Below are 17,386 nucleotides of genomic sequence, written 5' to 3'. Positions count from 1 at the left end.
GCATAATGGTGTCATTTGTATGCTGATGATAACATTCTGGGCACTTTGTTACTTTCGTTTTCTTTTTTCCCTCTGTGTGTCTTTATGTGTGTGTGTGCTCACACCCACACGTGTGACTTTGCACACATTTGTCTTTGAGAGAGAGATAATAGTTTTTGTTTTTCTTTCAGTAGCCAAAGTTTAAACCATTGCTTTTTCTTTGATTCTATCGCTTTTAAGGTGATCTTTCTTAATACAGGATAAGAAAGCAGTAATGTCCTAAAGAATGCTGTTTAATTAATTAGTATCAGCCTCTCCTACAGCTCTGGAAGGGTACATGTTAAGTACCACTCCTGGATGAATCAGAAAAACAGCCACTTGAGCAATTTTGTGTTCTGTGGTTCAGATGAGAATCCCCGTTGAGAAAGTAAGAAAATATGTGTTTATTCTTCAGCTTTAAATTGTTACATCACAAACTTCCTTCCTCCCTGGCAAGCTTTTTTTTTGACCAGAAGAAAATTGTAATAAACAATAGTATGACTAATAGTCACATGGTTACTTTCAGTTTGCAAAATTTTATTTATACTTTGAGTTACTCTTCAAAAGTGGTATACCTCTAGTTTGGAGCTGTGCTGTAAAAACAAGAGTAACATTTTTATATTAAAGTTAAATAAAGTTACAACTTTGAAGAGAGGTTCTGCAAGACATGACACAAAGCTGCTAGCAGAAAATCAAAACACTCATTAAAAGAAGCAAGGTAAGAACATTTTTGTTTGTTTAGAATGACCGTTATTTATTGAAATTGTGATGCAGAATGTTAAAGACTTTGAGAAAAGAATTAAATTTTGTGGTTTCTTTTGTGAAACTAGAAAATTCCTTCTTATAACAACAAAATTGAGGTTTGCATATGACTGTTTTATCCTAATAAATTCAAACTTACTTTACATTATTTGAATTACAATGGAGAAGGATTAACCATGACTTAAAACTGCTCAAGATTTAGTTTCATTTTTACTAAGTATTTTATAAAACAAATACTTGAGAAGATGTTAGATATGATCCAGATACTCATACAGTTCTCAGAATGCATACATAATATAAAAAATTTAGCCAACATTTCTAATATTTTTAAAGATTGTTTTATTGGATGGTGTAAAGATACTCCGGGCTTTAGGAGTACTTAACAGAAAGAATATATCCCTTTCCTACTCTTACTAAGGAATTGCTAGTACTCCGATATCCATGGAGATGTCTTTACCAACCCTAAGAAGGATAAGGCAGAAAATGTTCTAAAAAATACGTATGAAACAACCTGGTAACATTGGATTTATTAAATAGCAAGTTCAGAATATATAAGATCCAAGCAACATCTTTGAGATTTCAACAGGGTTTATTTATGTCAAAATATTTGAAAGAGAAAAGGCTGAAACTAAATGCATTCAATACAACAATCTATGATTTAGGAATTTAGGGACTGTGATGAGCTTTAAACATTTCCCATTTAACTAAATGTCAACCTACCAGTGTATGCTACGGTCAAAAAAATTATTGCTGTGGTACAATAGAATGCATACTTTATCCTTCCTCCCTTATTTTAACCAGTTTTATAATTCTGCCTAAAGTTAGATGAAAGAGGTTTGGGGGGAATGAGATCAATATTTGATGGTAGCATAAAATATCATCTTAATCAAAAGTTTTAAGAATGCCTTCCAGCCACTAGTAAAACCAGTGTTATTTTCTACTTTCAATCAATTGTATAAATTTATACATTTGTATATAAATACATTATATAATACAATATTATATATCATATTACACATGAATATATTTTAAAAGTTACTGAATAATATATTCAGTATAATATTGTATATATTATATATACTATATATCTGAAATTATGAACATCGTTTTAATAGTAGTAATTTAGGGCAGCGTGATATAATTCAGTTTTTATATACATTTTAACAAATATTTTATTTGCTCTGCTTATCAGTATTTTATGATTTTTTTCTACAGCTATTAGCTAAGAAAAATAATATCCTGTTTGATTTTAAATGCATTGGTCCTTCTGCATCTTTCTTATCTTTCCTTAGAGAGCAGAATCAAACAGAAAACGGTTGAGTCAGTGAAACTTTTCTATGGGGAAAACAATTGCAGTCCTTAACTGTTTAGATTATACATTTAAATATAGAACTATTTTAGTTACACTGTTAATTAAACCCATTGTTCTCGAACTGTCTGGGGAGGTGTCCTTTTAAGCATAGCCTCATCAAATGTTAAGAAGGCTCAGCAACTTTGAAATTCATGTTTCGATATCAGCTTCATCGTGGGAGATCACAATTTTTTAATTTTTTTGAAAGGCAGCTATGCTAACCACATTATACCAATGCCACTAGTTTTTCTGATAACTCATGTAAATAATTACAGCCTCCTAAATAAGTATTGAGAATTCAGTAACAATCAAAAGATTCTGGGAAATTAAAAAAAAAAAAAAAACAACTGAAAACAACTTATGCTGAGTGTAAAAAGCTAGATTTCAGGGTTCACGATGTAGATTAAGTAGAGAATGAACACATAATAGGTTTAAATTTGTACCTACATATTCAGAAGTGCAATAAATGTTGAATTCATTAGTTATTTAAATAAAATTAAATGTTACTTCAAGTCTCCATCCCACTGAATGGACAGGACAGTTTACTTACTTTCTGTCATTTGGTGGTATTGAGAGTGAGAGATTTCTTCCAAGGTTATATGAAATTTCCCAGGTTTTATAAGACACCAAAGTGTTAAAATGGTCTCCATTCGTCAGTTTCCACTGATTACATCTGAGAAGACCATGTTCCAATATAAATGACCTCTTCGGGTCTAGCTCTGCTATTTTGTGCTGCACTCATAACAAATGCCACACTGTTTCTTTGCCACATTTAAAGTACAATCATCATTTTCGAAGCTGGGGTCATCTGTACATAAAATCTACCATCTCTGTATATACCACCAAGTCCTTATACTCTAATATCTTGCCAACTTTGCAATGGAAAGGGCTCCTATTTTCCGCTGTATCTGCAAATTGTCATTTCTCATATTGTCAGGATGTGCATTGTCCTTCTCTCTACCTGTTAGCTCGAAGTTATTTCCTCTTTTTAAAATCCCTTCATAATTTTCAGAAACATTACTTCAATAAGCTAGATTTTTTTTTAATTGAAAAGGCCATTGATTTAAGCAGCTTAGGGTTTTCTTTTCAACAGTCATTCTGGAAGAAAGAATATCAAAATGGTCTGACTACCTCCTTCAAATAATGGATATGAAATTGACTCAAAAAATACTTCCACTTGCTGCAAATGTAAATAATCTTTACACTCAACACACACAAAATAATTAAAATATTTAAAAACAGGACAACTATAACACAAGAAAAAAAATAGCAAGTTACCTTTTATTTACTTCCTGTTGTAACTATACTTTCTAAAAACACAACACACATGTGCTCTTTAATTTAAAAAAAAATAGAAGTGGTACTAGTTAATGGATGAAGAGTATAGGACCAAATGGGGGTAAGAAAATACAATTACATGCCACAAAGGTTTGATCAAGATTTTGAAATCATGATATCTCTAACATCTATCTTTTTATATTATGCCAATTCATGGGGAGAAAAACGGAATGACATACTGACATATTTACTTGATTCGTGGCATTGAAAAAGGAGAAAAAACTTCCTGTCTTTTTGATATCGGAGGTTTAAAGAAAATTAATAAACAATTCATGATATTAATAAGGTTATATATGAAAGATAAGAAACCTCATCAGAAAGAGCTTGATTTTTAACACTTCTTTTTTCTACTAATTTGGAGTTTGGTTTGTTCTTGCTCTTACAAATCCTTTAAGTTCATGATTAGATTATTTATTTGAAGTCTTTTTACCTTTTTTAAAAGGCATTTATTACTATAAACTTCCTTCTTTGTACTACTTTTCTGCATTCCACAGATTTTAGTTTATTGTGCTTCCATTTTCATTTGTTTCAAGAAATTTTTAAAATTTTCTTAATTTCATCATTGACTCTTTGGTCGTTGCACATTATTTAATTTTCATGTTTGTGCAGTTTCTGAGGTTTCTCAAGTTATTGACTTCTAGTTTCATCCCATTGTGGTCAGAAAAGATACTTGATTAGATTTCTACTTTTTTGAATTTATTGAGACTTGTTTTTTGGCCTACAGTGTGGCCTATTCTGGAGAATGCTCCATGTACTGATAAAAATAATGAGTATTCTGCAGCAGTGCTTCTGTACGTGTCAGTTGGATATATTTGGTAAAGTGTGCAGTGTAACTCCAATATTCCATGTTGATTTCCTGTTTAGATTATCTGTCCATTACTCAGGGTGAGGAGTTAAAGTCCCCTAATATTATTGCATTGCAGTCTATCTCTCCCTTTAGATCAATGAATGTTTGCTTTATATACTTAGGAGATCTGGTGTTGGGTCCATAGATTTTTAGAACTGTCATATCCTCTTGCTGAATTGACCTTTTTAGCATTATATAGTAACGTTTGTCTCTTTTTAAAGTAGTCTTCGTTTTGTAATCTATTTTATCTGATATAAGTATAGCTGCTCTGGCTTTTTTGGTTTCTAGTTGCATGGAATATCTTTGTTCATGTTCATCCCCTTCACTTTCATTCTCTGTGTGTCTTTATAGGTGAAGCAGATTTCCTGTAGGCTGCATACAGTTAGGGTTTTTTCTTTACCAAGTCAGCCACTTTAACTTTATGCTTTTTTTTTTTTTTTTTTGAGACAGTCTTGCTTTATTGCCCAGGCTGGAGTGGAGTGGCGTGATCTCGAATCACTGCAGCCTCCGACTCCTGGATTCAAGCGACTCTCCTGCCTCAGCCTCCTGAGTAGCCAGGATCACAGGTGTATACCACCACACCAAGATAAGTTTTGTATTTTTAGTAGAAACGTGGTTTCGTTATGTTGGACAGGCTAGTCTTGAGCTCCTGACCTCAAATGATCCGCCTGCCTTGGCCTCCCAAAATTCTGGGATTACAGGAGTGAGCCACTGCACCTGGCCTGCACTTTATGTCTTTTAATTGGAGAGTTGAGTTCATTTAAATTCCGTGTTATTATTGTTAAGTAAGGATTTTCTGTGGCTGTTTTGTTGCTTGTTTTATGGTTGTTTTTAAATTTCTCTCTTTTTTCTTTTCTTACTGTCATTCTTTGGGGTTATATAATTTTCTCTGGTGGTATATATTAATTAGTTGCTTTTTATTTTTAGTGACTCTACTATAGGTTTTGCATTGTGATTACTATGAGGCTTGTAAAAAATCTTATAGATATAAAAAGTTATTTTAAAGAGAAAACAACTTATATCACAAAGAATAGCAACAAAGGAAAAAAACACTTTTACTCCACCCTCACACATTTTTAATTTAGTTTTCCCAATTCACATATTTTTATTGCTTACCTCTTAACTGGTTTCTGTAGCTATCATTGTTTTTGATAGATTTATCTTCCAGTCTTCATTACTAGAGATATGAGAAGATTGTGCACCACAATTACAATATTAGAGTATTCTGGGTTTGTGCATACACTTAATTTTATCAGTGTATTTTATATATTCAGCTGTTTTCTGTTTGTGTGTTTTTTTTCTTTTTGGTTGAAGAACTCCCTTTAGCATTTCTTATAAGATATGTCTGGTGGTGGTGAATTCTCTCAGTTTTTGTTTGTCTGGGAAACATTGTCTCTTCTTCATATTTGAAGGTTAGCTTTGCAGGATACAGTATTCTTAGATGGCAGGGTTTTTTTCTTTTTTCAGCATTTAAAAAATGTCATCACTTTTCCTCCTGGCCTGTATGGTTTCCACTGAGACGTCTATCATCAGATAAATTGGAGCTCCTTTAAATATTATTTGCTTCCCTTCTCTTGCTGATTTTAGGATCCTCTCTTTTTCCTTGACCTTTGAGAGTTTGATTATTCTATGCCTAGGGGTAGTCTTGTTAGGGTCGGAATCTGTTTGGTGTTCTCTGACCTTTATCTGCCTGAAACTTTATCTCTTTCTCAAGCTTTGTAATGCTTTCTGTTATTATTTCTTTGAATAGGCTTTCTACCTCTTGCTCTGGTTTGACTCTCTCTTAAACACCAATAATTCTTAGATACGGTCTTTTGCAGTAATTTTCTATAACATGTTGGCATTCTTCCTTCCTTTTTATTCTTTTTTTCTCCTTTCTTTGTGTATTTTCAAAAGCCCATCTTCATGCTCACCGATTATTTCTTCTTCTTGATCCATTCTGTTTTGAGAGACGCTAATAAAATTTTCAGTTCAGCAAATGTATTTTTCAGTTCCAATATCACTTTTTGATTTTTAAAAATTATTTCAATCCCTTTGTTGAATTTCTCTGATAAATTTCTGAATTGTTTTTGGTGTTATTTTAGAGACCAGTGAGTTTTCTTAAAACTACTATTTTGAATGCTTGGTACAAGTGCTCACATATTGCCATTTCATTAAGATCTGTCTGATTCCCACTTTGTCCATTTGGGGGTATCGCAGTTCCCTGTTTGCTGTTGTTTCTTATGGATATGCATCTATGTCTTTGTGTTGAAGGATTTTATATGGCTTGTTTTGGTTTATATTGAATATGTTTGTTTAAATATTCCTTGTAATTTACCTGTTGATTTTTTTGGGGGTGGGGGGCAGTGGCTAGGTTTTGGCCTCCTTGTTATGACTACGTGGTGCCTTAACCCAGGTTTGCCTTGGTTCTAGTAAACAATTAGAGTGCCACTCATACCAAATGAGGGTGGTTCCAAAGGGGATATCCCAGTAGTGTGGGAAGACTGACGAGGTGTTCCAGCCCAGGGGACCTGTGCAACAAACCTCCTATACCATGATGCTGCTCGACAGCCACTCTAAGTTGACATCTCCTTTGGCCAAGTAACAGAGCAGAGTTTCTGGTACTGGGGATGGTAGTCCTGCCTCCCCACTTTGTCTCTGCCTGTCCTCGTTCAGGCACCCCGATGCTTCCCAAGTGTTAAGGCAGGGGCAAGTTTCCTGCCAGGAAACTCAAGCTAGTGGGGAAGCTGGTTATCCATCTTGATCTCACTTTTTCCAGTACAGAAATGATGTTTCCATGCCCTTGGGTACTGGAAAGATTGCAGGGAGAGGCCTCATGGATATGGAAGTCTAATTCTCTTACTATCTGTATGGAGTTTTTTGTTGGTTTTTCACTTTTCTGTGGCTCCAGGAATTGTCTTCTTCTCATATTTGAATTCTAGGATATTGCTGGTGATAATCACAGCACTAATGTTTTGTTATTGTTTTCTGTGGGGGACATTAAAGCCAATATACTTTTATGCCATCATTTTGGAGCCAGAAGTCTCCTAAATGTCTTTATTTTTATTTTTCAGGTATGATGACCAAACATAAAAAGTGTTTTATAATTTGTGGTATTTTAATAATAACTAATATTATTACTGTAATAGGTAAGTTACATCCTTTATTTTATTTTTCATGGCTTTCTATGTATGATCCTATTCCTTTCTGTCTCAGTCATGATCTTTTCTCAGTAGCTCATTATCTTCCCATTATACATTATAACATTTAATTGGTACAAATGAATAAATTTTATTAATTACATGACCTATGTAAGGCATCAGAGATACCAAAATTATTGTGGTAAAATTATTCACCCTGATAATCTCACTTCTATTCAACACTTTCTTGCCTATGTTAATCACTATGTTGACTTCTATTGCTATAGCTTAGTTTTGCCTACTAAAAAATTTTATATAAATATAATCAAATTTAAATACATATAAAATACAATATGCAATTTGCATGTACCATAAATACAATCATGCAATTTGCATGTATCTTTGTATCTTTTTCCTTTTATTCAACATTATGCTTGTGTGATTTTTCAATGTCATCATAGGTAGCAGAAGTTCATTAACTCACTATTATGGAAAAAGGTTGAAATTTTTTTTATAAAAAGATGCAGATAGTAAATATGTTATGCTTTGTTAGCCATACAGTCTCTGCTGCAACTACTTAATTTTTCATAGAAACACATAGACATTGACCATGGCTGTGTGTCAATAAAATTGAACATGGAAATGTAAATATTATAAAATTTTATATGTCACAAAATATTGTTCATTTTTAATTATTTTGATTACTTTCTTTCTTTTTAAAATGTAAAAATTATTTTTACCTCGTGGTAGTATGAAAACAGAAGGTGAGCTGAGTTGGCCTCAGGCTGTATTAGCAGATGTTTAGTATAGTGCATTCACTGCTATGTATCACTTTTGATGAACATTTGGATTGTGTTACATTTTGACTATTGCAAATTGGGTGGTTGTGAACAACTGTATAATTTTATATTTTTGTCTTTTAATGAATAGTGGAAATAACTTGAGATATACTTATAAGAAGATTTATTAAGCACAGAATATGCATAGATTAACTTAAGTGTATTTTACCAAAAATGTAGATAATCTCAGCAGAAGTGTATGAGAATTCCAATTGCTCCATGCCATGTCAATACTTTATTGCTGGTTTTATCAATTTTTGCATTCCAGTGAGTGAATTGTTGTTACCCGATTTGGGCTTTAATTGACATTTTTCTGATGATCAATACTGTTCAGTACCTTCATAAATGCTGTTTATTTAGGTGTAATATTTTGTGATGGGAATGTTTCAAAACTTTCCCCATATTTTAGTAAGTTAGCTCTCTTTTTCTGCTTGGTTCGTAAGAGTTGTTTAATATTCTAGGTGAGACTCTTTGTAGTTTATAGGTATTGCAAATGTCTTCTTTAACTATGAAGCTGAAGTTTACCCTCTGTGTTATGTCTTTCAATCAACAGAGCTTCTGAATTTTAAAGTAGTGTAATTGTGTCTTTCTCTATTGTCACTATATTTTTCATTCTAAGAAATTCACTTTACTTCAAATACATAAAAATATTTTTGTAGGGTTTCTATTTTCCTTTCATTTTCCAAAATATAGTCCTCTTGAAGTTGATTTTTATAAATATTAGGAGATAGATATTAGGATGCATTATTTCCCATTTAGTTAATCTTTCAACCTGAAACAACTTATTAAAAAGACTATACTTTCCCTACTTAACTGCAGTTGGTCTTTGTCATCAATCAACTGCGTAGGTGAAGGTCATTTTTGCTAAAATTTTATTACATTAACTTACTCTATTTTATCTATCTTTGTATCTATATCATTCTGTCTCAATACTGTTGGTTTATAATAAGTCTTGATGTCTGGTTGTTTAAATGTTTTAAAAGTTTTATTTTTATTCTTCAAGTTTACCTGGAGCATTTTAGATCCTTTAAGCTGCCATATAAATTATCTGTAATTTTGATTGAGATTGCATTAAACCATAGTCAATTTTCATGGAATCATTATCTTAATATTGAATCATACATTTAAAATATTGATTTGGTGTTCCATAATTTCTGCCAGCATTTTTTATAGTTTTCAGAATAGATTTCACAGACATCCTTTTAAGAATTTATTTTTTAAAGACTCAATTGCTCTATAATGCAATTGTAAGTAGCATAGAAGTATTTTCATTAACATATTTCCTATTTAGTCTGTTGCTGGCCTATAAAAATTATCTATATATATTTAATATATACCTATATAAGCCTTATATAGCAAATTTGCTATAGTTAACTACTTATTTTCATAAATTTTCTTCAGTTTCTTTTGCAGGTTCTATGTAAAAATTTACATTATCTGAAAATAATAATTGTTTTACCTATTCTGTTGGAAACCTTATGCCTTTTTTATTCATTGTATTCTCTTATTTTACTGGCTGTAACTTCCAGTACAAGGTTGAGTATAAGTAGTGACAGCTTACATGTTTGTCTCATTCTTAAATCAATAAAAGAGTTTTTAATATTTCCCAATTTAGTAGTAGTATTTGCAGATATTCTTAATCAGATTAAAGGTGTTTTATTTACTTCCCTTTACTTTAATTTAAAATATCAAATGCTTTATCTTGATCTATTGAGATACTTTCTTTTCTCTGCTAATATGTAGAACTACACAGATTTTGTAATATTAAGATAAGATAATCTTCAGTTTCTGTGATAGATTCAACTTGATCATAACCTATTAACTTTTTAACATTCTTCAATTAAACTGAATAGTATTTTAAGACATATGCACATATATCTTACATCTTCATAAAAGATCTACCTATAATTTCTCTTTCTTTCAATACTATTGTCAGGTATTGATGTGATTATGATGGCTTCTAAAATTTGGTTGGAAAGTATTCCCTCCTATCCTATTTTCTGAAAGAGTGTATATAACATTGGTGTTATGCCTTTCCTAAACGATTAGAAGTATTTCTAACTGAAGCCATCTGGACAGGGAGATTTCTTTTTGTGCAATTTTTTAAATTAAAGATTTAATTTTTTAACTAGATATAGTATTATTTAGATATACTGCGTTTATCTTGTCAGTTGTGTTAAATTGTGTTCTTCTAGAAATTTCTCTATTTTTTCATTCTTTGTGTTGCTAATTTGTGTTTTTATCTCTCACTGTTACATTTTTTAAAATCAGTTTTCCTAGTAGTCAATCTTGTTTTAGAGTATTCAACAAAAGTCCTCTTATGACTTTAAACTTTTCTTCTATTTGGCATTAATTTTTTATTCAATTGATTTCTGTTCTTTTTGTTTTCTAAATTGTGTCTTTCTACTTTGGTTTTAATTTATCACTATTATTAACTTTGTAAGGTAAGATAATTATCTTTTCAAAAAGTCTTTCTCATTTCTAAAACATAATCTTAAGCCAATAAATTTTCCTGTAAGCTTTAAGGGAGTTGCTGTGTCCCACAAGTTTAGTTGAATTCCATAAGTTTGGATGGTACTGTGTTTTGAAAACATTGAAGACAAACAGGATTTTGATGTAAAAGATTATGGTCACAGCAAAATTTGTATCTCTATCATATAACAGGTTGAAAAAATTTTATGTCTTGTCATGTTAGGTCAGATGACAGTAGTTTAGGATTTATTAAGGCATTTATATTCCTTTCAACTTCAACTTCAGTGATATATCTTCCTGAAGGCACCAGAATTATTCTATTTGTAAAGGTCATCCTTACCATTTCTGGGTAAATGAAATATAATCAAATCCTAGCATTATCTAAGAGTAACACAAACACTAATTTATATTAGACAGTATATGAGAGAGATATATACACATATGTGTGTATATGTATATATACACCCTTATATGTACACATACCTATATACATATATACACACTGTGTATATATATAAAATTTTATCTTCTATAGACTCTTGGCACCAGATGACTATAGGTGATAATTTAACTGATTATTTTTCCACTGTGCTCCACTGCCATCAGCATTCTATTTATAACTGGTAGTTGGATCAATGCCTTTAAATTGAATGATATTGAAAAACTAACACCATATCTCATCCTCAAGGTTCTGTTTCCTTAGAATCATGTTTGGTGCTAAAAACTGATTCAGTCTGGGTGTGTTCCAAAATACAAACACATATTATGAGAATAAGGCTTTTATGTAGAAATTAGGGATAACGTGAATGTGGGAAGATCTGGAAGTGATGCATAGCTCAAGTCTGGGGCTGTGCTACAAGCTGGAGGAGAAATGGTCACTAATAATATTGGCATAATGCACTAATGCATTTGGAGGAAAGTCTAAGAAGCTAAGATATCTAGCTGCCAAGACTGCAACAGGGGAACACATGGAAAGACCTGTGAAGTTCCTATGCTCGTGGTCTCCAGGAATTATATCTTCTGCTTTACTTCCACCTTCCAAATCTCATGTGAGTTCCATTCATTGGCTAAACCAGAGCTATACAGTGATGGTGATTCCTAGCTGACAATAAGCAATCCAACTTATTTTGTATTTTGCTTTATTATTTTTGTTGCTTCTTTGTAGATTAAATCATGTATTTAGATTATTAGTGACTAATACAAATTATTACTTGTATTACTCTTAGATAATGCTAGGATTTCCTTTTGTTTCATTTACCCAGAAATGGTAACAGTAACCTACACAAGTAGAATAATTCTGGTGGCTCCTGGAAGGCCTATATATCACTGAAGTTGAAGTTGAAAGAAATGCCCTGATAAATCTTAAACTACTGTCATTTGACCTAACATGACAAAGACATAAAATTTTTTCAACTTATCATATAATAGATATACAACTTTCATAGTGACCATAATCTTTTACATCAAAAACCTGTGTCCAGTGATCTCAAAACACAGTAGCATATTATTCTATATGGTACTAAAGATATATATTTGTCTCATTTCCAGTTAAGCTACCTCGAGATTCTCAGAGTTTATGCCCATATGATTGGATTGGTTTCCAAAACAAATGCTATTATTTCTCTAAAGAAGAAGGAGATTGGAATTCAAGTAAATACAACTGTTCCACTCAACATGCTGACCTAACTATAATTGACAACATAGAAGAAATGGTAAGTAATTTAATATACATTCTTTGTGAATTTTCTTGAGTCGGAGCATTAGAAATATTCAAATACCATTATAATCTTGAAGTCTTTTCACTCATGCCTATCTATGCAGAAAATTGAAGATGTTCAGAATATGCCATGTGACATAAAGGTGAAACACCTAGTGATGCTTTGTTTGAAGAATGTAAGACTAACATCAAGTAGTAGACTTAATACCTATCTTTATATTTTAAAGAGTGTACACAGAAGAGCTTGATAATGTTTGAAAACGTTTTAAGAGCCAGTACTCCACCAAGAAAGGAGAATTGTCTGAGGAAGGAGGGGATTCTGCATTCTACTTCCTGAGAGAAACTTTGCTCTGACTTCTCCATTTTGTTTTGCTGTCTGTCTCTGAGGTCCCGTGGCAGCTTCCATTAGAACACTCTCTACCAGTAATGCAATAGAGAGGAAAATCAAAATTTCCTTCTAGACCAGAGTATAAGTTTTCAGCGAGCAGATACCATGTCTTCTGTGAAATTTTATCCTTAGCATTATGCACAAAGCAGGTACAAATGAAAAGTCTAATGGATCCTTGTTGAATAAATTTTGATTTACATGACAAAATCTCTATGAGTAAAGAGGCCCTCCAAGAACTTTAACAAGGGATTGAAAAACTGCACCTCTGCATTCGTGAAATTTGTTCTTTCCCCTAGTCATTTATATTGTAAACATACTTACCTTTGTTTGGTCTCTTTAAGAATGAAAAGAAAATATAAGAGGTAATATAACTTGATTAAAAATATTTTTTGCAAATAATTTGCTGTTGAGAAGTGTTTCAGTGAAAAGCAGAACAGCACAAGAGTCAACATTGTTAAAAGACAATTGTGTGTTACCTCTGTAGTGAACAAAGTTTATTTACTCACTCCGCCTGAAGACTGGTTCAAATTTAAATGTATGTGAATCGGGCAGAGTCAATTTATAGGTCAGTGAAAGGAAACAAAACTATTTTGCAAGAAAAAAAGGTAGTAAAATGTTGAAAGCTAGATGGATTAGGAGTAGATATTGCAAATCAATAATTAAGGTGCAAGCTTAATATCATAGGAAGGGCTTCTGTAGTCAGTAATGTCGCTGCTGAATTTTGCAAGACTTTTGAAAATGAACATTCTGAGAAATACTCTGACTGTTCCTTACAGTTCCTCTTGGGGGAAAGAAAGCTAAACTAGCAGTGAGATGGAAAAATAATGAGTGTTAATAAAATGAAAGATGAAGAAATGTAAAGACAATCAATATTAAAATAAATATGTCCACTATAGGAATATTGTCAGCAAAGATTGACTAAATAAATAGTGAGGATCATGGAATGTGAAGACCAGAAGTACATAAAAATAATTAGTCTTGAACTTAAGAGAAATCTTCAACTGTGTCAGGGAAGAATGCTTGTACTGTTTGGATGAAGAAAAAACACTGATCATAAAATATCCTGATATATTTTGAAGATCATGGATGACTATTATGTACTACATACACTGGCAAAATTTAAGTGACAAACAGAATTAAGTAAAGCTGTCTGTGGAGTGGAGAAGAAATTTACATAAGAATTGTAACAGATTATTTAAAATAGTTTAATTTAAATGCGCATTTTAATTACAAAATAATATTAGATAAAGTCTGTCTTACAAAATATTTTTATATCTGTTTCCACCTATTTAGAATTATTGCACTTCTAACAAGGGGCTAAAATGGGGCAAGCTTTTATTGAGCAAATAATGTTAACATTTTTCATAGAGCAGGACTAGGAAACAGATCTCCCAGTTCTCTGTCACCAAGACCAGTCAAGCTCTCTCCTGAAGCCTTTCCTAAAGTTCTTTCCTGAGTCTAGACTATGAATTACCCTCTTCTCCTTGGCCATCTGCATTTACACGGAATATTCTACTCTTCCCTTAGGGCACATCCTGTGTCAAAGTTTCCCTTAAAAACTCATATTTTTTTTCCGTAAATTCCAATTTCACATTGTATTGATCGCACTCATAACTTCTCCATATCTAGTAGAATATTTTCTAACATTATGTTTACGTTATTTTCCTCACTGTAAATGAAGGCCTTTGAATGCAGGACAATGTTTTTATTAATCTGCTTATTTGTAAAGCCAAAACTTAGCCCAACTAATTATTTTTTTCAAATTAGTTTATGCAATGCTGTGAAGATAGTGTATTAAAATGTCAAAAGTTACAGGTGTCACTGTTGGGGTAGATAGGATTTGACCATAGTGTTGTGATCTGGCCTAACTCCTTTATATTTCTCTTAAATTGAAAAGTAGAGTGATACAGTGTGAAGCTTATAGTTTCCAAGCTATTTAGTAGCAGAGTAGCCTCAAGGACTTTCTCATATAATTCTATAATTAAAGAAAAAGGTTGAGGGTTAAGCAAGGTCGAGGTAAGTTAAACAATGCACCAGAAGAAGAAATGTCAGGAAAAAAAGCATTGTATTTATTTCTGAATGATGTATTTGGAAATTTAAATGTTCAGCAGAAAAATAAAATTTGATAATTAGGTTCTAAAGAAACTGGATATATGAGGATGTGTATGTGTGTGTATTTACCTATGTAGTTTGGGAAGATAAACTGAAGTAAAACATAACACTAAAATGAAACTACTACTATTTACTGGGAAGTGGACAAATAGTATAATAACTATCTGGTAATTGGAAATGCTGTGCAAGAGCTCAATTTCAAACTTGTCTTTCTAGGAGCTTACAGTTTGAAAACTGTGAAGGAATAGATATTCAAATTGAACATTTATCAATTTGGAATCATATCTAAAGAAAATGTATCTAACATATTTGTTTCACAAAAAAAACTGAAGGTCAGAGGAAAAATAAAGTACTTTTTAAAAACTCCATAGCTATTTTCTAGTGAAGCCAGAAGTTGAACAATTGTTGCCTTGCACTTCACAACCTACAAAACAAGAGGTACACAGTAGGTTGTTGTAAAAATTGGCATGTATGATTTTGAAATTAACTTTGTCTCTAAAGAATTTTCTTAGGCGATACAAATGCAGTTCTGATCACTGGATTGGACTGAAGATGGCAAAAAATCGAACAGGACAATGGGTAGATGGAGCTACATTTACCAAATCGTGAGTTTATTTTTTTCTGGGATCACTTAAATTTAGATAGTGCAGCCTTCTCTAGGACTTATACTTTAGCTGAATTTCTCTAGAGCCCAAGATTTTTGCACATGTTAGAAAGATGGAGGGGAGATTGAATATATATTGAGATTCATTCAAGGAGGCAACCATGAAGGTTGGAAATTAAGATATAAGGGAACAGATCTCCTAGTTGGCTATTTTGAAAATAAAGACCTAAGATTCATATACACAACTCCCCCCACCCCAATTTAAACTTTTGTCTGATTATAAACTATCTTGTCCAATTATACGACTCTTCTTTAAACTTTTTGTTGCCTATTTTCTGATGTCTTTTACAGTTCAATTTCAATTTGACGTTCATTTTAATCTGATTTTATTCACAATTTCACTATTATGCAATTTGTCCTGGACTTCATATCTTTAGCATTATAATTTGGAAAATGTGTGTACACATCCCAAATGGTGACTCTCAGTCACTTAGCCACTTAGTTTATGTTAGAGTTTCTCAACAGAAACACTACTGTTATTTTGTACTGAATATTTCTCTGTCGTGGAAAAGGGGCATTTTTCTTTGCGCATTGTAGGGCATTGGCAGCATCCCTGGATAAACTATCCACCCTACTCAACCTCTGCCTCCGCTTGTGACAATAAAAAACATCTCCAAATATTGTCAAGTGTCCCTTGGTTTGGAACCAAAATCATCCCTGATTGAAAACCATTGGTTTATATGAACTGGTAGCTCCACTGATTACATGTAACCAACCTAATGCCAGTTTAACGTGTACAAATTCTTGGAAAAGAAACTCTTTTGATCCAAATTGGTATAGGTATCTCAACACTAGCAAGAGAGAACTGTGCCATAGTACACCTTTCAGCACTTTAGACAAGTAGAATTTTTGTTGAAAGGTGTCAGTGGGTAAGGAGAAATCACATGACTACATAACGGTTAATCCCTTTGTTGCAGGTTTGGTATGAGAGGGAGTGAAGGATGTGCCTACCTCAGTGATGATGGTGCAGCAACAGCTAGATGTTACACAGAAAGAAAATGGATTTGCAGGAAAAAAATACACTAAGTTAATGTCTTGGATAATGGGGAAAACAGAAAATAACATTATTAAGTGTAAAACCAGCAAAGTACTTTTTTAATTAAACAAAGTTCAAGTTTTGTACCTGTCTGGTTAATTCTGCTTATGCATCAGGCTACACATAAAAGCCACTTCAAAGATTGGCAAAAAATGGTTACAGGTATTCTGCTGAGTTTCTTTCTTTCTTTCTTTCTTTTTAACTGTAAACCAGAAAACAATTGTGGGGATCAAGGACAGGCATAGCACTTAGACAGGACTTTCATGACCCAATATGGAACAATTTGAGTACCAGAATAGGAGATTATGGCCTATTCAACAAAATGTGGAACTGGGAGACCACAAAGATATAAATGGAAAGATGAAGTACCTCCTGACAGAGCAAGAATGGCACTGAACAATGTTATATGGAAAATGGCTATTTTATTCAAGACTATTACAATAGGGAAAAGAGACTAGGACTCAGTCTGAACTGAAATCCGTCAAAACAAAGGGGGGTGGGGCTTTAAGAGTGAAGGTGAGGAGGAGATCATACACCGTATGTGTTTGCTAAACACATACCCAAAAGAAAATTAAACTTTCTTTGATCTGTACAAGTTGATCAAACAAATGGGGTCATTCGTGTCATACGCAACTAAAACAGGGTAGATAAGCCAGGGGAAAAAGGCACTCAGGGCACACAGCATTGCTTCAAAATATAATTCTCTACAAACCTAGTTGCTAA

At 32.6% G+C, this 17,386-nt stretch overlaps 1 protein-coding gene across 1 annotated transcript; it reads left to right on the top strand.

Moving 5' to 3' along the window:
* Positions 1-238: 238 nt before the first annotated feature.
* CLEC2B (C-type lectin domain family 2 member B) lies at positions 239-16,745 on the top strand. Its single transcript, XM_054444645.2, has 5 exons — positions 239-736; positions 7,370-7,444; positions 12,295-12,458; positions 15,465-15,568; positions 16,545-16,745. The coding sequence occupies exons 2-5, from the start codon at positions 7,372-7,374 to the stop codon at positions 16,651-16,653; spliced, it is 450 nt and encodes a 149-aa protein (XP_054300620.1). The 5' UTR covers positions 239-736; positions 7,370-7,371; the 3' UTR covers positions 16,654-16,745.
* Positions 16,746-17,386: the final 641 nt, after the last annotated feature.

Source organism: Pongo pygmaeus, chromosome 10, assembly GCF_028885625.2.
Source record: "Pongo pygmaeus isolate AG05252 chromosome 10, NHGRI_mPonPyg2-v2.0_pri, whole genome shotgun sequence".
Taxonomy (NCBI): Eukaryota; Metazoa; Chordata; class Mammalia; order Primates; family Hominidae; genus Pongo; species Pongo pygmaeus.
This window is presented reverse-complemented; position numbering and strand designations above follow the sequence as displayed.